Source organism: Staurois parvus, unplaced genomic scaffold, assembly GCF_062004578.1.
Source record: "Staurois parvus isolate SC_StPar_1 unplaced genomic scaffold, SC_StPar_1.0 ptg000574l, whole genome shotgun sequence".
Classification (NCBI taxonomy): domain Eukaryota; kingdom Metazoa; phylum Chordata; class Amphibia; order Anura; family Ranidae; genus Staurois; species Staurois parvus.
The window spans coordinates 166,419-193,847 of NW_028318370.1; the positions used below are offsets into that span (position 1 = coordinate 166,419).

The following is a 27,429-nucleotide window of genomic DNA, read 5'->3' on the forward strand; positions in this document are numbered from 1 at the left end:
TTGCATTTGAAAAAACGCTATGCAAATACCATGCAACATAAAAAAATTCAAGATCCACCAATGCATTCTCTAAGGCCTCTGATTTAAAAATATATATATAAAATGTTTTTGTGAGACACTTTCTCACAAAAAAATACTGATTTTAAAATGGAAACAAGAAATGCCAGAAATGGCCTGGAGCTAAGTGGATAAAGGGGACCTGTCACATGCACTTGCTATCACATAGGGGACTTGTTGGTCCTCCTGTGATAGCAATAAAAAAAAAAAAAGGATTATATAAAATAAAAAATTAAAAAAAAAAAAAAAAAAAAAAGATTATATACCATATAAACGTGAAAGCACCACCATAAACCCCATATAAGAAGCGTAGCAAAAAAATTCAGATTTCGACGTGTGCAACAAAATTGCCCCAACAGACAAGTAGTTTATCAAAATAGGGTCAGAATAGTGGTGGTTGGCTAAATACTTGTGACATTCATTCAACAATTTTTTTTAGAAATAGACCCCAAAGTGCGCATTGACATAAATTTCTCTGACGTGGCAGAGAAGCCAATAGCCCGCCCCAATGGGCCCTTGTCTTTTCATCATCCAGAGATACAAGGACAGGATTGGATGAATCTACGGGGCAAGTAGAAAAAAAAGAGGTCTTTAATGAAAGAAATGAAATGTCAATGGGAGAGAAATTAATTTGAGATTCACAAACAGTAAGAGGTGAAGATTTTTTTAATACAGAACATTTACATTATCTTTTTTCATTTTTAGAAGATCTCATTTTACAGTCATGAATTGCTCATAAAAAAAAAAAAAAGTTAATTCTTTTCACTGGCTGTTCAAATGTAAACTCAAAAAAACAAAAACCCAAAAAGTTCCTACATTATATCTCTGCGGCATTAAATAGTATATAAAGTATATTATTTGCATAATTCATCTTTTAATATGGCTATTAATGCTACCTCAGCGATAAGTTTGTACAGCAGGACAGTGAACCCCGTTCCGTCCCAGAAGTCCGTTTCTTGAAACAAAACGCAGACCGCGCCGGCAGCCGAGGGGTTCCTCAGTGTTTCTGATAACAGAAGTCTATACCCGCGTTTCTGAATACATAAAACTTTATTTCTCAGTTCACTCATCAGTCATTCACACTTCAAATCTAAAAATAAGGGAAAGATACGCAGCGGGCCATCCAAGGAAATGAGAAGTCTCACCTTACAAAAAAAAAAGAGCTTTAAAATGATGAAGAGAAAATCGTAAAGAAGCGCAGCAGCCATTTTGTATGCATTCCTGGGTTACCTCACACCCTGGTGAGGGCTACTAGTCAGGTGATAATATACACTAGCCTGCTGCTCAGTTAGAAACCAAAACAACTACAAAATGCTGTGGAGGGAAAAAAAGGGGAGTTCCATCACAAAACGCCATGGCAGCCATTTTGTACGCAGTCATAAATTAACTCACCTTACTGACGGCTTCTAGTCAGGTGATAATATACGTTAACTGCTGTCCGTTCAGAACCCAAAATGACTACAAGATGCTGACAAGAAGAGGTAAAAGGGGGTTCTATCACAAATCCAAGATGGCAACCATTTTGTACGCAGTCCTGGATTACCTCACACCCTAATGTCAGCTTCTAGTCAGGTGATGATGTACATTAGCCTGAAGCTCATTTAGAACCAAAAAAAAAACTACAAAATGCTGTCAAGGAGGGGAAAAATGGGCTTCTATCACAAAACGCCATGTCAGCCATTTTGTACACAGTCCTAGATTACCTCATCTTGCTGATGGCTTCTAGTCAGGTGATAATATACGTTAACTGCTGTCCATTCAGAACCCAAAATGACTACAAGATGCTGCCAAGAAGGGGTAAAACGGGGGTTCTATCACAAAACGCCATGGCAGCCATTTTGTACGTAGTCCTAGATTACCTCATCTTGCTGACAGCTTCTAGTCAGGTGATAATATACGTTAACTGCTGTCCGTTCAGAACCCAAAATGACTACAAGATGCTGCCAAGAAGAGGTAAAAGGGGGTTCTATCACAAATTCAAGATGGCAGCCATTTTATACGCAGTCCTGGAATACCTCACACCCTAATGTCACCTTCTAGTCAGGTGATGACATACATTAGCCTGAAGCTCATTTAGAACCAGAAAACAAAATACAAAATGCTGCCAAGGAGGTAAATAAAAGGGGTTTCTATCACAAAACACCATGGCAGCCATTTTATATGCGGTCCTGCATTACCTGATACTCCAATGATGGCTCCTGGTCAGGTAGCAACGTACATTAACCTGATGTTTTGAATAGCATTTTGTAGTCATTTTGGGTTCTGAACGAACAAGTTAAAATACATTGTCACCCAATTAGCAGCCGCCAGAGTAGGAGGTAATCTGGGATTGCATGTAAAATGGCTACCATGGTGTTTTGTGATAGAACCCCTTTCCCCCCAACATGCTGTAGTGGTTTGGGGTTCTAAATGAGCTTCAGGCTAATGTATGTTGTCACCAGACTAGGCCACCATTTCCCCCTCTGTTCAGAATTTAAAACGATGACAAAATGCTTTCAAGAAGGGTGGGAAAAAGGGGTTCTATCACAAAACACCATGGCAGCCATTTTGTATGTAGTCCTGGATTAACTCACACCCTAACGACGGCTCCTAGTCAGGTGACAACATACATTAACCTGCTGTTTTTTTAAAGCATTTTGTAGTCGTTTTGGGTTGCAAGTCAATGTATAAATGTCACCAGACTAGCAGCCATCAGAGTATGAGGAAATCCAGATTGCATAAAAAAATGGCTGCCATGGCTTGAAAACATTTTATAGTCATTTTGGGTTCTCAACAGAGGGGAAAAAAAAGGGACGCTATCACAAAACGCCATGACAGCCATTTTGTATGCGTTCAAAGCTAATGATGACTCCTAGTCAGGTGATAACATATACCTGAAGCTCATTCAGAACCAAAAACCATTACAGAATGCTGTCAGGAAGAGGAAAAATGGGTTTCTACCACAAAAAAATGCTATTGCAGCCATTTTGTATGCAGTACTGAATGAACTCACTCTAATGATGGCTCCTAGCCATGTGACAACGTGCTTGTTCAGAATCCAAAATAACTATAAAAAGGCTGCCAAGAAGGGGAAGAAAATGTATCACAAAAACGCCATAGCAGACATTTTGTATGCAGTCGTGGATTACCTCAAACTCGAATGATGGCTCCTAGTCAGGTGACAACATACGTTGGCCTGGTGCTGGTTTGGAATCCAACAAGACAACTACAAAATCCTTTCAAGGAGGGGGAAAAAAAAAAAAAAGTTTCTTTCACAAAATGGTAGCCATTTTGTATACAGCCGTGGATCACCTCATATGTTACTGATGGCTCCAAGCTCCCAGATACAATGCCTGAAGTTCATAGCCACATATGGCTACAAAATGGAGCCCCAGGCTAGGTACTAAACTCACCCCCCCCACAAATAAAAAAAACCTGTACATGCAGTTTTAGTAATGAGGTGACGTGACGGCAGCCATTTTGTATGCAACGGCAAATTACCTCATGTATGAGGTGGTATTAAAAAAAAGTTTTGAAAAAAAGTTTTGTAGTAAGCCAACGGATGGCAGCACGCAGTAACAGGGAGCACCAAGTCAAAATACATCGTCCTGTGTACATCAGGAGCTGTGCAACTGGTGCTATCCTGACCAGGTGCGTTACCACGTCTGCTAGTCTTGAAACTTTTGATACCACTTCGTATTACTGATGGATCCTAGTCAGGTGATGACATTTGCTCGAAGCTGGTTCAGAACCCAATATGGCTACCAATGGACTATATATTTGGTACTATACTAAAAATAGTAATAAAAAAAAAATTACATGAAGTTTTTTCTTTAGTCATAAGGTCATGTGACACAGCAGCAATTTTGTATGCAGTGCCCAATGCCATCCTGTGTTCTAGATGGCTCCTCGTCAGGTGATGAGGAATTATTGGCTCAGAATGGTTTCAGAGCCCAATACAGATACAAAATGGAGCTGCAGTATAATTAAAACTAAGCTACAAAACTTTACACAGAGTGGTTTTTTTTTTTTTTTTTAAGTCCTGGAGTCATGTGACCCAGAAGCCACTTAAAGTGCAGGTAGGCTGACCATTGGTCATATGTAATGGATGATAACCACACGGGTGTGTTGCATGATTGTATCGTATATTTTTTGGCTTCAGAAGAACGTATACTGGTCATTGTCAACTACTAGCACAATGTATGGTGAGAATGTGCCCTCACATCCACCCCAGCCACGTCCCATTTAGTTAAAGGGTAACCATTTCCAAGATTTGGGAAATTTTAAGGGTCCCATCACACCTATACGCACGCTATATATGTACACTGACATTTATTTTCAATGGAAAATTTTACAAACCCTGTCATATGCCCTATTTTCACTTTCTCAAGAGTGAGTTACTATATGGTAACAACAGTGCACCATTTCATTCCTCAGGGGCTGGATACCAAATGGTGACAACAGTGTACCAATTCATTTCTGAAGGGTGGGTTACCAGATGGTGACAACAGTGGACTATTTAATTTCTGAAGGGTGGGTTACCAGATGGTGACAACAGTGGACCATTTAATTTCTGAAGGTTGGGTTACCAGATGTTGACAACAGTGTACCATTTCATTTCTGAAAGGTGGGTTACCAGATGTTGACAACAATGTACCATTTAATTTCTGAAAGGTGGGTTACCAAATGGTGACAACAGTGGACCATTTCATTTCTGAAAGGTGGGTTACCAAATGGTGACAACAGTGGACCATTTCATTTCTGAAAGGTGGGTTACCAGATGTTGACAACAGTGTACCATTTCATTTCTGAAAGGTGGGTTACCAAATGGTGACAACAGTGGACCATTTCATTTCTGAAAGGTGGGTTACCAAATGGTGACAACAGTGGACCATTTCATTTCTGAAAGGTGGGTTACCAGATGGTGACAACAGTGGACCATTTCATTCCTCAGGGGCGGAATACCAAATGGTGACAACAGTGTACCATTTCATTTCTGAAGGGTGGATTACCAGATGGTGACAACAGTGGACCATGCCTGTGTAATGTGGGTTAGAATAGCCACCTGTAGTCTCCATCAGAAGCCTGTTTGACAAGGTAACAATGCAGGGGGCTTAGGATACAAAATTAGAGCGTTGTCACCCTACATTAGTGCCTGACAAAGGCCTTCATAGCAGGATCACAAAAAATTATTACAAAACAATGTATAAAGTGAAAATGATTGAAAAGCAGCATGTGAGCACATATACGATTATAGTGATTAGGTTTACATATACACTGTTAAATTTGCAAATATCCAGGGGCCCATTCAGACCGTCGTATTGCAGTAACGCACGTCATATACATTAATGCACCATTAGTTTTGAAATGCACCCCAACGCACTAAGGCAAAGCACCTACGTTGCGTCATGCTGTAACACATGACAACGCACTGTAGTGTGCAGTTCCTAAAAACAAAAAGCCATGTGCCAGTTTTAGGTGCGTTGGCGCATGTTAGGAACGGAATTTATGCAATGAACACTAATGCGTGACATAACGCGCGATGGCGCAACACATAGATGTAAATGGGCCGTTAAGAATATCCGCTTGCATAGATAGTCGGGTATTTCAGTGACATGACACAGGCTTAATAAGTGACTACTATGATCCATAGAAGTAATGGGGTTCTTCTTTGAAGAAGTTGATATGTCCTCATTCGATTTTCAAAAGCAAAAGCACTGCTGTAGGCTTCGTTCCCATGGGAGCTCTACAGTATATGCCCGTGAGAGGGCCGTGCTTCATGTTGATCCATATATCCCTGTGGAGGTGGTCCCATTGATGGCAACTGGCATTGCAGTGGCTGAATGGACACAACTCCTGCTCCCTATTTGACATCGGTGTGGGTGCACAGCCCCAGATGTACATGGGGCATGGGGGCCATGCACCTGCAGCCACACGGCTGTCAAATTAGAAGCAGCATCTGTGTCTGTGCAGCCTGATTGGCAAGAATAGGACTGCCTGCCTGTGTGCATGGAATACCAGAGCAACCCCGTGCAGGTAAGTATGGCCCTTGCACCGATGTACGCTGTAGTATGCCCCGGTGAATGAGGCCAAACACTTCTGACGATTGCTCATGACCTCCCCACCAGGGGCGGACTGACAACTCATGGGGGCCCCCGGGCAATAGGGGACCATGGGGCCCCTATGTCCTTGCCCACACTCAAAAAAAGCCTATAAAAAGGTACCAGGGGCATTTCATGGGGCCCCCTACTGACCCCGGGCCTGAGTGTTCGAATGGTCAGTCCACCCCTGCTCCCCACCCAATCTGCCAGCACCATATGTTGTGTGGGTCCTTCCCTGGCTCTTAGTAAAAGAAAGCGGCCAGGCGCCCATGCAGGCTGCCCCATACACATTTCTCATCTTGAGCCCAAGTGGAACTCGGGTCCTGATGCAGATTTCATAGACATAAGAACATCCAAGAGTCTGTTCTAGCAAGGTGCCAGGAAATGACCCATGCAAAATACAGCACTGACAAGATGGTGGGGGGCACAAGCACATCCAGAACTATTACAGAATTTATTTTGTATTATAAAATATATAAAGAATAAAAACAATATACAGAGGGATAAAGACATACCAACTTCTTTAAACTACACATTTTCCCCGCGGATACTATACATCATTCCATTTCCCGCCACCGGCCCTTTTTTTACCTCGTCTTGTAATTTAAATCCCTGATTGTAAAAATTTGATTTTTTTTTTTTTTGATTAAACATTGCTTTAAATAATATTTTAAAAATATTCCAAAATTTAATGATAGCCTTCCTATGCTATATCACCCTTTCTCCAGGTTGGATATGAGCAGGTATAGGAGTGAACCAGGAGAGTCTTCACCTATCACACGAGCAGGGAGCCGAGTATCATTGGACTGCCTTGTCTGGGAATGGATGAAAAATATGTTCATGCATAAGAGGGCCCTCAGCATCCCATTCTTAGGATATACTGGCCCGTTCGGTAAAGTAAGTAAAGACGTTGGCGTAACCCCCTCCTGGTATATCTCAGGGTAAGGCCTATGTCACACTGGTGCCAACTCACCAGCGACAGATTTTCCAAGACTCTGTTCCCCTTATCCAGTGCATTTTTTTTTAAACTAGGCCCTTCACATTACATATTCCTAGTTCATCTACAATCAGATTGTAAGGTTTATGGCCAGCTTTAATCACACCAACAAAGCGATCACCACCCGAATGGGCCAAATAGCAATCGCCTGTCCATGGCTACCCTTCAAATTAAAGCACGCCTCCAATGGTCCTCCCCATATAAAGCCAATGCCATGGGTGTTTGAACTCATTCCATTGAATTGTCATTCAGAGCCTGAATCTCTTTTCTATGGGCACCAGGAAGTTTATAAAATAGGAAAATACAACATGGCCACATCACGAAGAGAAAAAAAAAAACGAAGGTGTTTTCCACAGCAGCCAATAAGAGTCCAGCTATTATTTCATACTGCATGTTCAAACATAAAAGCAAACATTTCATTGGTTTCTACTGATTGTGCTCTCTGTTAAGTTAATTACTATATATACATGCAAGGTTTGCACCTGAAAAGACATCAATGTGTCTGAGTGCAGAACGTTCTCACAAAGTCAGCAGTTGTAATCGGGGCCGTGGATAAGGGGGTACCATCAGCCATCCTGTACCATCAGGCCAACAGTGGGGGGCTCAGGTAGCTGGGTGAATCGTATGTGGGCAGGGAGGGTGATCGCCAAGGGCAGGAGAGCAAGAACTGGAACCGATCCCCTGTATGGCTCTCTCTGCAGCAGCTGAAAGTTGGCTTCTTCTCCTCTCCCTCCTGCTGGCTTTCAGCTGCTGCAGAGAGAGCCATACAGGGGATTGGTTCCAGTAATTCCCCTCCCCCTTCCCGCCCAATGGGCTCCCACTGCGGTCTCAGTCAATGAGGAGGAAGAGTCCCCAGACCGCAGAGGCTGTCAAGAACGTCGCTGGTCCAGAAGGGGCTGAGGTAAGGATAATGGTGGACTAGTGGGGGCCACTGTATACAGAAGGTTTTTTACCTTCATACATAGAATACATTAGGGTAAAAAACTTCAAACCTTTAGAACCACTTTAAGGTCATTACCACAACAGGACCCTCAAAATGTGTGATTTTCCCATCATTTTTGTAACCAGTTGCATTGGTTAAAAACAAAAATTCAGGAGGTCAACCATCCTACCGAGGACACAGTCAGCAATAAACACCTGACAGGACTTGTAATCCATCACTCCATCCAAAACAAACAAAAACCTTTTGGCTTTAGATCCACTTATAATGAATTCCATCAAAAAAATACTTTTTTTGGGTCAGTGTTAGAAAATGAGAGTTGGCTGCCATAGGCAAGAACATATGACGTCACGACGGCCATTGTCTGACTTGTCATTGGGCCATTGGCTCCAACCTTCCTTGAGTAATTTTAAAATAATGAGGTACGTGTTTAGAGGCAAAGGGGATAGTTCAATAAGGCAAGACCAAAGCCCAGGGCGACCAACCAGAATTGATCTGACTACAGTAAAATGAGTTCTGATTGGAAGCTACAGGCTATTACAGTGGCCTACCTATTAAGCCCCTTTCATGCTCCCCTATATGAAGCCACATGATTGCATAGTATAGAAGATGTGCAATACTGACAGTGAAAATATACTTGATTTTGTGTTGTTTTTCCAACACTGCAATGATAAAATACTATTGTTTATCAAATACCATAATTAATACAGGTGTGATAAAATGCCTACAAGGTGCCTGTGCTGCCTATAGCCATCCCCCAGCCCTTCCCGCGTCCTAACAGGAGTTAAATGGTCGTTTGGATTTGGAGACCGCTTACCACTGCTGACCCTTCCGCCTTATTGACCTGGGTGGTATACAGCTCAGGAATTCTGGCTGAATATGTGTGTATTAGGAGTCTGAGGACCAGCATGACAGACAACTGCTATTTTCATTTGGAGAGGTTTGCCTAGCCTCCACTTCCAGTATAGGGTCCTTTTAAAGGACAATCATTATGAGATTACACTGGTCAGGCATTCTCGGTATTTACGTATAGGCAGGGTTTCTTGTCAGGGGTGGACACACCATTTTATGCAGACTAAGGACCTGCATAAGGGACCACTGGGATTTAGGGGGCCCATTTATACAAGATGTAGTCAGACAGATGCAGGTACCGCCGCCTGCCACTGTCACGTAGACCTGGACACAGCTTGGTTTTAAAGCAGATGAAAGTGGAGGTATCTTCAGGATGTCCTGACCCAGTGGTTCCCAAAGTGGCACTCTCTGCTTGCTTTTATCCCACCCTACTCCTTCCTCCAAAAATGTGGCACTATTCTTTCCACAGACATCAATGATATGACACTCCTTCTCCCAGTGACAACAATGATGGGGCACTACTCCTCCCACTGACACAAATGATGGGACACTATTCCTCCCACTGACACAAACTATGGGGCACAATTCCTCCCTTTGACACCAATGATGGGCACAATTCCTCCCACTGACACCAATCACGGGACACTATTCCTCTTACCAATACCAATGAGGGGGCACTATTCTTCCCATTGACACCAATGACGGGACACTATTCCTCTTACCTATACCAATGATGGGGCACTATTCCTCCCATTGACACCAGTGATGGGGCACCATTCCTTCCACTTATTCCAACAATGGTGCACTATTCTTCCAACAGACACCAACAATGGGATACTATACCTCCCACTGATAGCAACAATGGGGCACTATTCCACTGACGCCAATTATGGGGCTTTATTCCTTCCACTAACACCAATGATGGAGCACCATTCCTCCCACTGATACCAATGATGGGGCACCATTCCTTCCACCTATTCCAACAATGGGGCACTATTCTTCCCACTGATAGCAACAATGGGGCACTTATCCACTGACACCAATTATGGGGTAGTATTCCTTCCACTGACACCAACGATGGGGCACTATTCCTCCCTCTAACACCAATGACACCAACGGTGGGATACTATTCCTCCCACCTATATCAATGATGGACATTATTTCATTCCACTGACATCAAGCATGGTACAATATTACTCCTACTAACAAATAATGGGTCATTATTCCTTCCACTTACATCAACAATGGAGACCAAAAATGTTTTTGCACAGGGCCCTTTGCTGATTATGTCTGCCATTGTTCCCTGTGGTTTTTTCTGCATTATTTGCCAAATATTCTTTGCATTTAGTGATGATGTAAAGAATGTATGGTTTTTAATAGCAGTTTCCTTTCGGGATATGCAGTGTGGGGTATGCCATAGCAATCGATCTGACCTCTAGAGATGCCTGGATGAATGACTGGATAGCAAACCTTGCATGTGGTTTCTCACACATCTCTCCATAAAGCTCTTTATATGTCCTGAATTCTAATAATAATAATAATAATACATGGTTAGTGTTTTCGGATGGCCTGCTGTTTCACCCTGCATACATGATATGCATCGATGCTGTTCTGCCATGAACGGAACCGCGGCCCAGAGGCATCATGGGTAAAAAAAAAACGCTCAGGAGTGTGAGAAGATAAAAGAACATATTGCTATTAGTCTGTGCTGACAAGTCCACCATTCTCACAGCGCTCTGCCACAATGCAAACACTTCTCCTATGGCTTAAAGCAAAAAGCCTGTGTGCTAAGGCTCCGAATGTAGCAGCTGGTCCCTGACCCATCTCTATACAGTGCTAATGCTTCACATGGAATCAGATCAACCTCCACCTCCCATGGAATCAGATCAACCTCCACCTCCCATGGAATCAGATCAACCTCCACCTCCCATGGAATCAGATCAACCTCCACCTCACATGGAAGCAGATCAACCTCCACCTCACATGGAAGCAGATCAACCTCCACCTCCCATGGAATCAGATCAACCTCCACCTCCCATGGAATCAGATCAACCTCCACCTCCCATGGAAGCAGATCAACCTCCACCTTACATGGAATCAGATCAACCTCCACCTCACATGGAAGCAGATCAACCTCCACCTCACATTGAATCAGATCAACCTCCACCTCTAATGGAATCAGATCAACCTCCACTCACATGGAAGCAGATCAACCTCCACCTCACATGGAATCAGATCAACCTCCACTCACATGCAATCAGATCAACCTCCAACTCACATGGAAGCAGATCAACCTCCACCTCACATGGAATCAGATCAACCTCCACCTTACATGGAAGCAGATCAACCTCCACCTCCCATGGAAGCAGATCAACCTCCACCTCTCATGGAAGCAGATCAACCTCCACCTTACATTTTAAGATCACCAATACATTTATTATATACACCCTAGAACAGGGGCGGACTGACAACTCTTGGGGCCCCGGGCAATAGGGGATCATGGGGCCCCTGTGTCCTTGCCCAAACTCAAAAAAGCCTATGAAAAAGGTACCAGGGGCATCTCATGGGGCCCCCTACTGACCTCAGGCCCTCAGGCAGTGCCCGAGTTTCCAAATGGTCAGTCCGCCCCTGCCCTAGAAGCAATTAGATCAGACGTCATTTAATCCCAACTACAGCCATTCTTTTTTGGATAGAGTTGAAAAGAAATAAAATTTCCATTTGTATTTCTGTCCGTGACACTTTTACTGCGATTTTCCCCTTACTTCCTGTCCCGGTGACACCATCACAAGAAGTAGGAGATGCGGTTGTCACCTGGGAAGGAAGCTGCAGATTGTAATGAAAATAGTGTTTGCAATAAAATTGTGTTTGTGTCCATATTAGAGAGATTTCCCAAAACTTCCTGTCCTGACAAGTGAGGGTAACTAAAAAAAAACAAACTTTTCTGCTGTCTCCAGAAAGGAATACAAAGGAAATTAGCTAGAAGTACCTTCTAGGGGTCCATTGAGACTTGGCGTTCTGGTGCATTAATGCTTGTCTTTTCACATTAGGCATTGCATAGTGATGGCCCATTCAAATGAATGGCAACGCACCAAATGCCAACAAAAAAATGAAATGCACTATTTCTGGTAACGCAGTGCACCACAATATGTAACGTAGTGTGTTGCAGTAATGCGAATGCACTAGAAAAGTGTGAATGAGCCCTAAAACTTAAATGCTTTATGTTTTGGAGAGAGAAGGGAAGAATTCAAATCCTGACCCCATTGGGGAGGTTTTCCCTCACTTCCTGTCCTGCACCTGAACAAGAAATGGGGTCGTCACCAGGACAAGAAGTTCTAATATATCAAATGTGTGTTTGTGCATTTCTGAGATTTCCCATCACTTCCTGTCCTGACAGGAAGTGAGGTTAGATCTCCCCAAAAGGTACCCAGAAGCCAATAAAAAGGTGACGGGCTCTACCCCTCCTTTCTCAACCTTTTTACCTTGGAGGAACCCTAAAATAATGTTCACTTCTTGGAAAACCTTTACTAAATCCAATTATTAGGGGGTCAATGGCAAAAATAACTCTTATATTTGTGGTCACCAGGAGAAGTTCTAATACTTCTAGTCTTCCTAAAATATGTTTCTGTACATTTCCCTAATGGAGAGATTTCCCATCACTTCCTGTCCTGACAGGAAGTGAGGTTAGATCCCCCCAAAAGGCAGCCAGGTGCCAATAAAAATTAGATTTTTTTCAAACTTTTTACCCAAGAGGAACCCTAAAATAACTTTCAGGTCTTAGGGAACCTTTACTAAAACCAATGTGGAAAATGGCAAAAACGCCTCTTATACTGGTGGACATTAGGAAGGATGCCACCCTTACAGAAAGCTAAAAAGATAATTGATGTCATGCCGCTGGCTTTGTCAAGAGGTGTTGGACCTGGAACTATACAAGAACCATCAAATGGTAGGTCTAGGAGGCCACAGCTTAAGGAACCCTTAGCAACTTCTGGAGGAACCTCAAGGTTTCTTGGAATCTTGGTGGAGAATGGCTTCTCTAACCCTTTCCCACTCTATTCAAACAAAAACTTTGGCTGTTGTTGGTTTTTAATAAAAATTTGAGCTGGTGAAAACCATGCAGGTACAGGTAGAACATGCAGTAGGTGCCACCAGCAGGATTCGAACCCAAGACTTATCAAGTAAGAGCAGGGGTGGACTGACAACTCATGGGGCCCCGGGCAATAGAGGATCATGGGGCCCCTGTGTCCTTTCCCAAACTCAAAAAGCCTATGAAAAAGGTACCAGGGGCATCTCATGGGGCCCCCTACTGACCCCGGACCCTCGGGCAGTGCCCGAGTTTCCAAATGGTCAGTCCGCCCCTGAGTAAGAGTGTTACCCACCAAGCTGTCTGATTTGTGTTCCACATTCTGGGTCAGCGAGCATGGCCACTTCCATCGAAGCCTTATCACACAGGCTTTCTGCTTGTGACATCTCTATAAAGTAAACTCGCCTCCCTAAAACACTCATACACGCACACACAGGAGGCGGCCATTTTGTCTCTTCTGCAGGCTCCTAAATGTCTCACAGTGTTGAGCTAGAATAAGGAAAATGGATTCACGTGATGACTTAGTCCGGGAGAAGACATTCTCTGCACCGCCCTCCCGCCAGAACCGTCCGCCCGTAGGGAGGCGCTTGTCCGCTCCAAGCCCCCTCTGTGGGCTTCTCATTCTTGCTCCCCCTCGCCAGGCCGGCTCTGAAGTTTGTTTTTGTGTTTTGTTTTTGGGAGGAGCTTCTTGTTCAGGAGCCGGGACAGCGTGGCGCCTTTCTTGCGGTGCTCCGGGGCCCCCGGCTGCTCCAGGTAGACCAGGTCGTTGTGAGATTGGCTCATGCTGGGGTCTTTTTGCTGGTGCCTCCGGCGAAAAAACAACTTTGCGCCTTTGTGTAAGAGTCCGCCTGCAAGAGAGGGACAGTTAGTATGGTCGCTCTGAACATTAGCTTCAAATCTAAAATGAAAGGCTCACTCCACGACAGTACTGATATTTCTGCTATTGGTGGACGTTGGAGACACAAGAGGACTGGGAACACCACAAGTTGGGTGGAAACTCAAATCCCTCCAAGATGGGCAGGGACACGTCATCAGGACTTACAGCAGGAGACATCCCCCACTAAAGTGACTCGGCCCAACAGACACCAAGTATAGGTGAAATATCAGTTTTTTTGGTGCACCTGTCCCTTTAAAAGTGTACTTCTATACCAGAGAGTGGCTTTAGTGCTTATGCTGACCGGAGTTCTATTCAAACACAAATGCAGCATCTGACCCGCTCTCCCTCCAGTTCCAATCAACTTCATTAGGACATGTCGTGTCCAAAGGAGCGCAGAGCAATGCAAAGCAGGTTAAATGTGGACTCTGACTTGCCACGTGTGCTACTCTGTCACGGCTCAGTCACACTGTTGTGTTTTATGTTTGCAACAACGCAGGATCACAGATCACTAAAAGCACATAAAAACTAGTTTATTTCAGGTACTTATATAGCACCGTTAATTTACGCAGCACTTTACATATATATTGTACATTCACATCAGTCCCTAACCCTCAAGGGGCGTACAATCTAAGGTCCCTAACCCACATTCATACATACACATACTAGGGCCAATTTAGACAGGAGCCCATTCACCTACCAGCATGTCTTTGAAGTGTGGGAGGAAACCCACGCAGGCACAGGGAGAACATGCAAACTCCAGGCAGGGGGTGCCGTGGTTGGGATTCGAACCAATGACCTGAGTACTGCCAGGTGGAAGTGCTAACCATTTAGCCAATGTGCTGCCCATTAGTTACCATTAGAATCTATGGAGCTCTTCACATCTGTGCTTGCATTTAAAAAGAAGTACTGCTTGTTGCATCCCTTGTGTGCTTTGGTAAAAAAAAAAAAAAAAAGTCCATAACATTAGAGACAATGTCAAAACATAGAAAACGTGCCTAGATCCCTCCCACTTGCCCTGGTGTCCCTTTAAATAGTTCAGCATGCCTGGGGGAAATCCAATCTTTACCCCAGACTGAGGGCTGTCTTTCACAGCACGCTCTCAACACATAAACATCAGCCGCCCAGCAACACATATGTGCGATGTGTGGGTGTTAAAGCCACTGCACATACTGGTGAAACTCGAAAAATAAGAATATCGTGCAAAAGTTCATTTATTTCAGTAATGCAACTTAAAAGGTGAAACTAATATATGAGATAGACTCATTACATGCAAAGCAAGATAGTTCAAGCCGTGATTTGTCATCATTGTGATGATTATGGCTTACAGCTCATGAAAACCCCAAATCCACAATCTCAGAAAATGAGAATATTACATGCAATCAATAAAACAAGGATTGTACATAGAACAATATCGGACCTCTGAACAGTATAAGCATGCATATGTACTCAGTACTTGGTTTGGGCCCCTTTTGCAGCAATTACTGCCTCAATGCGGCGTGGCATGGAAGCTATCAGCCTGTGGCACTGCTGAGGTGTTATGGAAGACCAGGATGCTTCAATAGCGGCCTTCAGCTCTTCTGCATTGTTCGGTCTCATGTCTCTCATCTTTCTCTTGGCAATGCCCCATAGATTCTCTATGGGGTTCAGGTCAGGCAAGTTTGCTGGCCAATCAAGCACAGTAATCCCACGGTCACTGAACCAGGTTTTGGTGCTTTTGGCAGTGTGGGCAGGTGCCAAGTCCTGCTGGAAAATGAAGTCAGCATCCCCATAAAGCTCATCTGTGGAAGGAAGCATGAAGTGCTCCAAAATCTCCTGGTAGACGGCTGCGTTGACCCTGGACTTAATGAAGCACAGTGGACCAACACTAGCAGATGACATGGCTCCCCAAATCAACACAGACTGTGGAAACTTCACACTGGACTTCAAGCATCTTGCAGTGTGTGCCTCTCCATTCTTCCTCCATACTCGGGGTCCTTGGTTTCCAAATGAGATGCAAAGTTGCTCTCATCTGAAAAGAGGACTTTGGACCACTGAGCAACAGACCAGGTCTGTTTTTCTTTAGTCCAGGTAAGACACTTCTGACGTTGTTCAGGAGCGGCTTGACAAGAGGAATACGACATTTGAAGCCCATGTCCAGGATAGTCTGTGTGTGGTGGCTCTTGATGCACTGACTCCAGCCTCAGTCCACTCCTTGTGAAAGTCCCCAACACTTTTGAATGGCCTTTTCCTGACAATCCTCTCCAGGCTGCGGTCATCCCTGCTGCTTGTGCACCTTTTTCTTCCACACTTTTCCCTTCTACATAACTTTCTATTAATGTGCTTTGATACAGCACTTTGGGAACATCCAACTTCTTTTGCAATTACCTTTTGAGGCTTTCCCTCCTTATGGAGGGTGTCAATGATAGTTTTCTGCACAACTGTCAGGTCAGCAGTCTTTCCCATGATTGTGATTCCTACTGAACCAGACTGAGAGACCATTTAAAGGCTCAGGAACCCTTTGCAGGTGTTATGGCTTAATTAGCTGATTAGAGTGGGACACTTTGAGCCGAGAATATTGCACCTTTTCACAATATTCTCATTTTCTGAGATTGTGGATTTGGGGTTTTCATGAGCTGTAAGCCATAATCATCACAATTATGACAAATCACGGCTTGAACTATCTTGCTTTGCATGTAATGAGTCTATCTCATATATTAGTTTCACCTTTTAAGTTGCATTACTGAAATAAATGAACTTTTGCACGATATTCTAATTTTTCGAGTTTCACCTGTATGTGTTGGGTGGGTGTATGGGTCCTTTCACATGGGCGGTCCATTTTTTTCATCAGTTCAGTCACATTTTTTTCCAAGAAAAAAAAACGGATCAGTTCACATCCGTTTTTCATCAGTTCACATCCGTTATTCATCAGTTTACATCCGTTTTTTAATCCGTTTACATCCGTTTTTCATCAGTTTACATTCGTTGTTTACATCCTTTACTAATGTAAAAATGGACCGTATGTCAGTTTACATCCATTTTTCATCCGTTTACATCAGTTTTTCACCTGTTCTGTTTTCTTTTTTTATGGATGAAAAATAGGGTTTTCTTCTGTTAAAAAAAACGGATGTTAACAGATGCGGACATTAACGGATGTAAACAGATGATCATCCGTTTACATCCGCTATTCCATAGAAATACGTGGGTGTCCATTTTTCATCTAAAAAAATGGACATTCAGGGTGCCCATGTGAAAGGGGCCCAAGCCACGGTTCACATATATGCGGTCGTGCGGGCCGCGTTTTGCGCGGGCACGAGAGCCCATTCATTTGAATGGACTCCCGTGCCCCGTAGGGAAGAAGTCTGTGCACTTCTTCCAAATACGCAGCCCTCACAGGAACCTCGATTCCCAGTACGGTTGCGTTTTACAGTGCAGGCGGCGTGCCATTAGAAATAATGGCACCCACCCGCGGGTCTGCACTTCTCTGTGCGAGTGGTGCGGCTGCACGGATTTTCGTGCGGATCCGCAGCGGCATCACCTGCACATATGTGAACTTAGCCTAAAAGGGCAAAAACACAGTAGGGTTGATTAATTAAAACTGGAGTGTGCAAAGTCTGGTGCAGCTGTACATGGCAGCCAATCCGTTTCTATCTTCAGTTTGTTCAATTAAGCTTTGACAAAAAAAAAACAAAAACAAAAATGATCGGTTTCTATACAGAGTTGCACCTGATTTTGCACTCATCAGTTTTATAAATCTCAGTATGTGTTTTATCCAGTGAGTTGTCACATGCTCAGGTTTCTCTTGTGCCTGCATGAGGAAGGTGCATGTAAATTTCACGCATTACATGTTCAGGGCACATTTACACTTGTGCGTTGTGGTAACATGCTAGAATTAACGTTTGTGTGTTGTGGAAGCATTCATTATGAATAGCACCCCAGCACAATGTAGAGTACAGCCCAACACACAACACAGCAGTGCATTATTAATAAAGGCTTGTACATTTTTTTTTTATCCGCTGTGATGTGCTGGACGCCTATTCATAATGAATGGGCTGCCTAATGCAATGCACGTTTAACGCATGCCACAAAATAATGCAATGGAGCGCTTAATTGTGAATGGGCCTGTAAACGTGTTTAGTGCTGAATTACATTTTAAGGAAACCCATTTAAAAATGCGCTAAAAATGCATTATACGCCTTGAGGAAGCTGCATATACATTTTATAAAGTGATGGTGTGAATGGGCCCTTCAAGTTAATAGGATTTTGCTGACCTGCTGTTGACTTGTGTTCTAAATGGGCAGCACAGTGGCTAAATGGTTAGCACTTCCGCCTGGCAGTACTAGGGTCGTCGGGTCGTTCAGCCACACACCACCTTTTTCTCTTCCCCTACGTGTACTGTAAAAACACTAATACAGTCAGGTCCATAAATATTGGGACATCGACACAATTCTAACATTTTTGGCTCTATACACCACCACAATGGATTTGAAATGAAACGAACAAGATGTGCTTTAACTGCAGACTGTCAGCTTTGATTTGAGGGTATTTACATCCAAATCAGGTGAACGGTGTAGGAATTACAACAGTTTTCATATGTGCCTCCCACTTTTTAAGGGACCAAAAGTAATGGGACAATTGGCTTCTCAGCCGTTCCATGGCCAGGTGTGTGTTATTCCCTTATTATCCCAATTACAATGAGCAGATAAAAGGTCCAGAGTTCATTTCAAGTGTGCTATTTGCATTTGGAATCTGTTGCTGTCAACTCTCAAGATGAGATCCAAAGAGCTTTCACTATCAGTGAAGCAAGCCATCGTTAGGCTGAAAAAACAAAACAAACCCATCAGAGAGATAGCAAAAACATTAGGCGTGGCCAAAACAACTGTTTGGAACATTCTTAAAAAGAAGGAACGCACCGGTGAGCTCAGCAACACCAAAAGACCTGGAAGATCACGGAAAACAACTGTGGTGGATGACCGAAGAATTCTTTCCCTGGTATAGAAAACACCCTTCACAACAGTTGGACAGATCAAGAACACTCTCCAGGAGGTAGGTATATGTGTGTCAAAGTCAACAATCAAGAGAAGACTTCACTAGAGTGAATACAGAGGGTTCACCACCAGATGGAAACCATTGGTGAGCCTCAAAAACAGGAAGGCCAGATTAGAGTTTGCCAAACGACATCTAAAAAAGCCTTCACAGTTCTGGAACAACATCCTATGGACAGATGAGACCGAGATCAACTTGTACCAGAGTGATGGGAAGAGAAGAGTATGGAGAAGGAAAGGAACTGCTCATGATCCTAAGCATACCACCTCATCAGTGAAGCATGGTGGTGGTAGTGTCATGGCGTGGGCATGTATGGCTGCCAATGGAACTGGTTCTCTTGTATTTATTGATGATGTCATTGCTGACATAAGCAGCAGGATGAATTCTGAAGTGTTTCGGGAATATTATCTGCTCATATTCAGCCAAATGCTTCACAACTCATTGGACGCTTCACAGTGCAGATGGACAATGACCCAAAGCATACTGCAAAAGCCACCAAAGAGTTTTTTAAGGGAAAGAAGTGGAATGTTATGCAATGGCCAAGTCAATCACCTGACCTGAATACAATTGAGCATGCATTTCACTTGCTGAAGACAAAACTGAAGGGAAAATGCCCCAAGAACAAGCAAGAACTGAAGACAGTTGCAGTAGGGACCTGCCCTAATTTCAAATCCATTGTGGTGGTGTATAGAGCCAAAAAAGTTAGAATTGTGTCGATGTCCCAATATTTATGGACCTGACTGTATATCACTAATGCTCCTAAACGCTACTAAAACACGAATACAAAATGCTAAAAAAAACGCTAGTGTGCATGGAGCAGCACAGTGGCTAAATGGTTAGCACTTCCGCCTGGCAGTACTAGGGTCGTCGGTTCGAATACCAACCCCGACACTACCTGCCTGGAGTTTGCATGTTCTCCCTGTGCCTGCATGGGTTTCCTCCGGTTTCCTCCTACACTCCAAAGACAAGCTGGTAGGTTAATTGGCTCCTGTCTAAATTGTCCCTAGTATGTGTATGTATGAATGTGAGTTAGGGACCTTAGATTGTACATCCCTTGAGGGTTAGGGACTGATGTGAATGTACAATATATATGTAAAATCGCTGCGTAAATTGATGGCGCTATATAAGTACCTGAAATACATAAATAAATGGAGCCTCATTGGTCTTCCCAGTACTGTGTCTGCATTAGAAAAGGATGAAGTATATATTTGTCCTGAATCTGATTTTTGCTTTTTTTTAGCCTAACTTGTTACTTTTTCTTTCCATTTGTTTAATAGAGAACTGAATGCAAAATCCAAGGAGCTGCTTCTCCAGATCTCCGAAGCTGAGAAACCTGCAGGCAGTGAGTATGGTGATCGGGGTTCATATCTGCAACTAGTACAGAGATCTCTACAGGCAAAAGGGAGATGGGACGAGCCACGTGTTAAAGCTGAACTCTGGGCAACTAGTTCCCCCCAAAAAATAAACCTTTCCAGGCAAAACATTAAGGCTGCTTTACAGACCCCCCCTTTTAAAATGCTACTTGCCTGGCAAGCCTCTGGCTTCAGCTCTTTTTCCATCATTCACCAAGAACAAGTACGTGTGTTTATAGAAAAGGAAAACAAAAAAAAAAAGTGTGTGTGTGTGTGTGTTTAGCACTTCCTCCTGGCAGTACTCGGGTCGTTGGTTTGAATCCCAACCACGGCACCACCTGCCTGGAGTTTGCATGTTCTCCCTGTGCGGGTTTCCTCCGGGAACTCTGGTTTCCTCCCACACTCCAAAGACATGCTGGTAGGTGAATTGGATCCTGTCTAAATTGTCCCTAGTATGTGTATGTATGAATGTAAGTTAGGGACCTTAGATTGTACGCCCCTTGAGGGTTAGGGACTGATGTGAATGTACAATATATATGTAAAGCACTGCGTAAATGGACGGCGCTATATAAGTACCTGAAATAAATAAATAAATGCAAGTCAGACACAGGAAAACAACTCCTTTTGACACCTGGAGTGTTTCACTAGCACGTTTTTTCACATCGAGCACTTGATTCACATATATGGTCACGTTTGATGTGGAGTGACACTTATGTGGTATACGATTTTACATTCCTGTTTTAAGGATAATACACTATTTCAGTTTCCTTTTTTTTGAGGATCACTTTTGGAGTTTGGAGTCTTTTTCGGAAAGTGTCTGCAGAAAGGACTTGGATTTGCATCTTTAGTGTATGACTTTAATATTTTTGGACACTTGGTATTCTGGACACTGCGTCTAAAATATTTATTTTTGGACACTGCGTCTAAAATATTTATTTTTGGACACTGCGTCTAAAATATTTATTTTTGGACACTGCGTCTAAAATATTTATTTTTGGACACTGCGTCTAAAATATTTATTTTTGGACACTGCGTCTAAAATATTTATTTTTGGACACTGCGTCTAAAATATTTATTTTTGGACACTGCGTCTAAAATATTTATTTTTGGACACTGCGTTTAAAATATTTACTTTTGGACACTGCGTTTAAAATATTTATTTTTGGACACTGCGTCTAAAATATTTATTTTTGGACACTGCGTTTAAAATATTTATTTTTGGACACTGCGTTTATATTATATGTACTTGATTCAATTGATTCATACCTTTATGCATAGTTTATTTAGTTTAGCACTTGTTTGCTTTGGCTATAGGGTGAGCATATTGAGGTATTATCAACTCCTTTTGACATTCGTGTGTACAGATCAGCCACAGCAACATGTACAATGTACAGGCGAGATGACGTGCCTCCAGAGGGGAAAGAACACCGTATCGTATATCAACATGCGGAACTCGCCCAAATATTTTCCATTAGCCACCATTTTTAAACTCAGCAGAGTATGGTTGAAGTATCCTACAATGGGATGAATGAACTGCCCATAATTATGCAACTCAACTCTGCAGAGCAATAAAATAAATTAATTAAAAAAAAATAAAACTAATCTCATACATACAGAAATTTACATACACAATTTACAATGCGCCTTAAATGGCCTATATGCTAAAAGAAGTCTCACTTCATTTTTTTATTAATGTATTCTGTCCCCTAGGGCAGTGGTCTCCAAACTGCGGCCCAGGGGCCAGATGCGGCCCTTTGATTTCTTTTATCTGGCCCTTAGGGCACTATTTCATCTACTGATGCCAACAATTGGGTGTAATTTCCCCCACTTACACTAATGAAGGGGGAACGACTCCTTCCAATGACACCAATGATAGGGTTCAATAACATCAATGATGGGGCAGAAATCCTCCCACTGACACCAAGCAATGGGGCATTATTTTTTTTTCCCACGGACATTGGGACCATTTCTACTCCCACTGGCCGCAGTCGTAATGTCTGAAGGACAGTAAACTGGCCCTTTGTTTAAAAAGTTTGGAGACCCCTGCCCTAGGGTATAAAGTACAAGTTTCCTACCAGTCTGCCAGGTGTTCCTCATTATCTCCATTATTGACAGGAACATTTTAGGAGTTCTTGCCTCTCTTTGTGTTTCCAGTGCCCATGTCACATTTTGGTATTTGCCACAAGTGATCTTTACACACATGGAGCCCTTATGTGTGCAGAATTAATTGGCTGCTGATTGCAGCCTAGTACAGTGTAGCTTACAGCAGCTTCCGGTCATGCATGTGCAGGTATCGTCAGATAGATTTTTTTTCTTCCTAAGCCCAGCCCAATAAACAACTGAATTAAAACAAATTGTATATCCCTCAATTTATATTAATGTGATCTGTTCCACAGGGGACAAAGCACAAGGTAGCCCTTTGTCCTATCTTCCTATGTGCTGTCTAAGGCTAGCCATGAGGTCAGAAAGGACGCCCCTCCACTGCTGTCCGACAACACTGCCAGCAAGGAGACAGTTGCTTTGACAAACACCACTTTTCTTCTTCTCCAAGGACTTGCTTGAGACACGCAACTCACAAGGGATGCGGGGTGGGTTTGTCAGCTAAAATATTCCAGGCAAGTGTTTGGAGTTGAACAAAAGTGGCACCTGTCAAAGTAGCTGTCTCCTTTCTTGCTGTGTTGTCAGGCGGCTGTGGAGGGAGGAGGGGCGCCTGATCTGATCTCACAGCTAGTCTTATGCAAGCCATAGACGGGTCGAAAATCGGCCGATTTTTCGGCCGAAAGAAAAAAGAATTCCAGTCCGCTATTATATTTGACATGAAAAAGTATTGTGGTTGCAACAATGTATCTATTTGTAGCCGAATAAAACCATCTGTATCCAAAATGGATACAAATAGATACATTGTTGCAACCACAATACTTTTTCATGTCAAATATAATAGCGGAGCTCTCTGCAAGGGACAAGTAAATAAATGCCAGCCGTAGACGGACGAAAATCGGCCGATTTTTTTTACCGTTGGTGGTAACGTTGGCCTATTGAACGACCGATTTTTCGTTTTTTTTTTTTTTAAAAACAGACGGTTTTTGACCCGTCTATGGCCTGCATTAGCCAGCACAATGGAAGTTGGAACAAAGTACTATTAATAATGGTCAGTGTTGATGGGCTTTTGTTCAGAACTGGGTCTCTTCCCATAGAGGTTAATGGGAATGCAAATGCAGCTTGAAGCAGCTTAGAAGAAGGTCAGCTGCTCCTGTCAATGGTGTCTGAATGTTCTCAGTAGAGTCTCAAAGGGATGTTAAAAGCATGCTGCATTTGCAGCCAAAGCCCGTCAACAATGGCCTTAAAGCGGAACTAAACCTTCCTTGTCTTTTTAGCCAAGCAAGCTGCCACCTTGGTCTCTGCTTGATCTGCAACTGCTATCATGCTGCATATGTGATCAGTTATACCATCCATTTGATGATTTGACAGTTTGGTTGACACAAGCAAATGCAACAGTTAGCATTTCCGGCATGCCGGGAATTACTGTTTTCTGAAACCAATAAATTGATGACTTTAGTTCCACTTGATGTGTGATATCCTGTTATAACCCGTGAACTGGGAGAATGATCTTGGTGACCCCAGAGATTTAATGTTGAACAATTGAAACCATTGTCACAGCTATGATCAACGTTGATCAAAATGTAGCGCACATCATCAGCTGAGAACCCAAAACGTTTCCCTCATTACACATATGAGTCCTGATAACGTGCATTTCTGCAATGCATGTATGGCGATGGAGCCTGTAAGGGTCCCTGGAGCCGCTTCCAATCCTCTTCCCCCACTGCTCCGTTATCCTGAGAGGGTGATGAAGGAACCTTGTATGAGCATAAAATCCCAACTTGAAGCCCACACAGGGCTGAGACCTCTGTCTGCAAATTACCATGTGGGCAGGTACCTGCAATGCTAGGTGGGATGAGGCATATGCTTCCCATACCTGGAACATCACTTTGTTCCCTGGAGGTGAGTGGAATGATGGGAGAGTGAAGGGAGGTATAAGCAGCTGCAGAGGCCAGCATTAAAAACATATTTTTCCTCAAACATTATGATAATAATGTTGATGGGGCAAACCCTTCCACAGAGCTACTGTATTATTCTGGAGAGGAGTCATCCTCAACCGGCAGAAAACAATGATCAGTGCTGGCGGCTATAGCCATCGGCAGTGATCGCACCAAACAAAAATGAACAACAGTCATTCGATAGGTCGACTACAATCATAGATGGATCCTGCTGAACAGGCCGACTTTCCATCCATCTATGGCCGGCTTAAGAGTTAAACCCCTGCATGAATGGCTGCTACCTGTCGCTCCGAGTCACAGCACTGAGATTTACGTAAACTTCACATTCCACCCAAGGCTACATTTTCAGTTTTGGGTGGTGTCAGTGCTGACGGTCTAAGAGCAGATGAAACACAACATATTCAAAACACAGCTAACATCAACAATGAACAGTAATGCTAACATGAAGGCCATTCATTATCATATCTCACACTAGACTGATGAAATGCAGCATCGGGACAGCCGCTGGGAGTTAGGAGGGATTTCAGCACAAGCAGCCTCATGTATGAACAGTGTTTTACAGCAGTGGTGCTCAGCAATTCTCCTCTATAACCTATATTGATGTGCAAATACATGTGCAATTATTTTATAGGGTCATGGGAATTTCCTTTGCTATTCTTTTTTTTATTTGATCGCCCAATGACTGCAAAGGGCATTGAAGAGGTTTCAATAACATTTTTTTTTTCTGTATATTCACTGGAAGGTTTTAGGCCTTTTCAGTTTTTCAGATCTGCTTTGTTTAAAAACAGTACGAGGATTAAAAAAAACTGGTTAAATAATTAAAAGCTAGGGCAATAAAGTAAAAAGGTATGGACATTGGGTGTTAGGGCAATCTGGGCACAAAAAATAATAAATGAAAGGATAATACAGGCACAAAAAACAATAGCTTCAAGGTGAATACAGGCGCAAGAACTACAAGATACCAGGGGAATACAGGCACAATGGCTTAATGGTTAGCACTTGCAGTAATTGGGTCATGGGTTCAATTCCCAACCATGGCGCCTCCTGCATGGAGTTTGCATGTTCTCCCTGTGTTTGCGTGGGTTTCCTTCGGGTACTACGGTTTCCTCCCACACTCCAAAGACATGCTGGTAGGTTAATTGGCTCCTGTCTATATTGTCCTAGTTTCATTCCTGGCCATGTGGGATCTCCTGCATGGTAGGGGTTGGGGAAAGACCTGGCAACCTACCCTGTAAAATAATTGCTAAGAGAATTAATGGAAAAAGTTGCCGACGAGTGACGGTCCATGCAATTGCCAAGGGTCGGATACGACTGAATGGATAGATAGACCATGGGAATACAGGCACAATAACCACAAGATACCAGGGGAATACAGGCCCAATAACCACAAGATACCAGGGGAATACAGGCCCAATAACCACAAGATAGCAGGGGAATACAGGCCCAAAAACCACAAGATACCAGGGGAATACAGGCCCAAAAACCACAAGATACCAGGGGAATACAGGCCCAATAACCACAAGATACCAGGGGAATACAGGCCCAATAACCACAAGATACCAGGGGAATACAGGCCCAATAACCACAAGATACCAGGGGAATACAGGCCCAATAACCACAAGATACCAGGGGAATACAGGCCCAATAACCACAAGATACCAGGGGAATACAGGCCCAATAACCACAAGATACCAGGGGAATACAGGCCCAATAACCACAAGATACCAGGGGAATACAGGCCCAATAACCACAAGATACCAGGGGAATACAGGCCCAAAAACCACAAGATACCAGGGGAATACAGGCCCAAAAACCACAAGATACCAGGGGAATACAGGCCCAATAACCACAAGATACCAGGGGAATACAGGCCCAATAACCACAAGATACCAGGGGAATACAGGCCCAATAACCACAAGATACCAGGGGAATACAGGCCCAATAACCACAAGATACCAGGGGAATACAGGCCCAATAACCACAAGATACCAGGGGAATTCAGGCCCAAAAACCACAAGATACCAGGGGAATACAGGCCCAAAAACCACAAGATACCAGGGGAATACAGGCCCAATAACCCCAAGATACCAGGGGAATACAGGCCCAATAAAGACAAGATGCCAGGGGAATACAGGCACAATAACCACAAGATACCAGGGGAATACAGGCCCAATAACCACAAGATACCAGGGGAATACAGGCCCAATAACCACAAGATACCAGGGGAATACAGGCCCAAAAACCACAAGATACCAGGGGAATACAGGCCCAAAAACCACAAGATACCAGGGGAATACAGGCCCAATAACCACAAGATCCCAGGGGAATACAGGCCGAACCACAAGATACCAGGGGAATACAGGCCCAATAACCACAAGATACCAGGGGAATACAGGCCCAATAACCACAAGATATCAGGGGAATACAGGCCCAATAACCACAAGATATCAGGGGAATACAGGCCCAATAACCACAAGATATCAGGGGAATACAGGCCCAATAAACACAAGATATCAGGGGAATACAGGCCCAATAACCACAAGATACCAGGGGAATACAGGCCGAATAACCACAAGATACCAGGGGAATACAGGCCCAATAACCACAAGATATCAGGGGAATACAGGCCCAATAACCACAAGATATCAGGGGAATACAGGCCCAATAACCACAAGATATCAGGGGAATACAGGCCCAATAAACACAAGATATCAGGGGAATACAGGCCCAATAACCACAAGATCCCATGGGAATACAGGCCCAATAACCACAAGATCCCAGGGGAATACAGGCACAATAACCACAAGATATCAGGGGAATACAGGCCCAATAACCACAAGATACCAGGGGAATACAGGCCCAATAACCACAAGATCCAAGGGGAATACAGGCACAATAACCACAAGATCCCAGGGGAATACAGGCCGAATAACCACAAGATATCAGGGGAATACAGGCCGAATAACCACAAGATACAAGGGGAATACAGGCACAACATACCAGGGGAATACAGGCACAATAACCACAAGATACCAGGGGAATACAGGCCCAATAACCACAAGATACCATGGGAATACAGGCCCAATAACCACAAGATACCATGGGAATACAGGCCC

At 43.5% G+C, this 27,429-nt stretch overlaps 1 protein-coding gene across 2 annotated transcripts in view; it reads right to left on the bottom strand.

Moving 5' to 3' along the window:
• Positions 1–705: 705 nt before the first annotated feature.
• C2CD2 (C2 calcium dependent domain containing 2) overlaps positions 706–27,429 on the bottom strand; it is a 234,808-nt gene continuing 208,084 nt past the window's right edge. Inside the window, exons 15-16 of one of the 2 annotated variants that reach the window (XR_016315248.1) lie at positions 11,168–13,855; positions 706–11,114 (exon numbers count right to left, since the gene is read on the bottom strand). Coding sequence is in view for 1 of the 2 variants with exons in the window: in XM_089691885.1 (XP_089548011.1) it covers positions 13,626–13,855 (230 nt within the window). In the remaining variant the exon portion in view is untranslated. Of the gene's footprint in view, positions 13,856–27,429 lie in introns of both variants that reach the window. The other variant, XM_089691885.1, reaches the window with a different exon arrangement.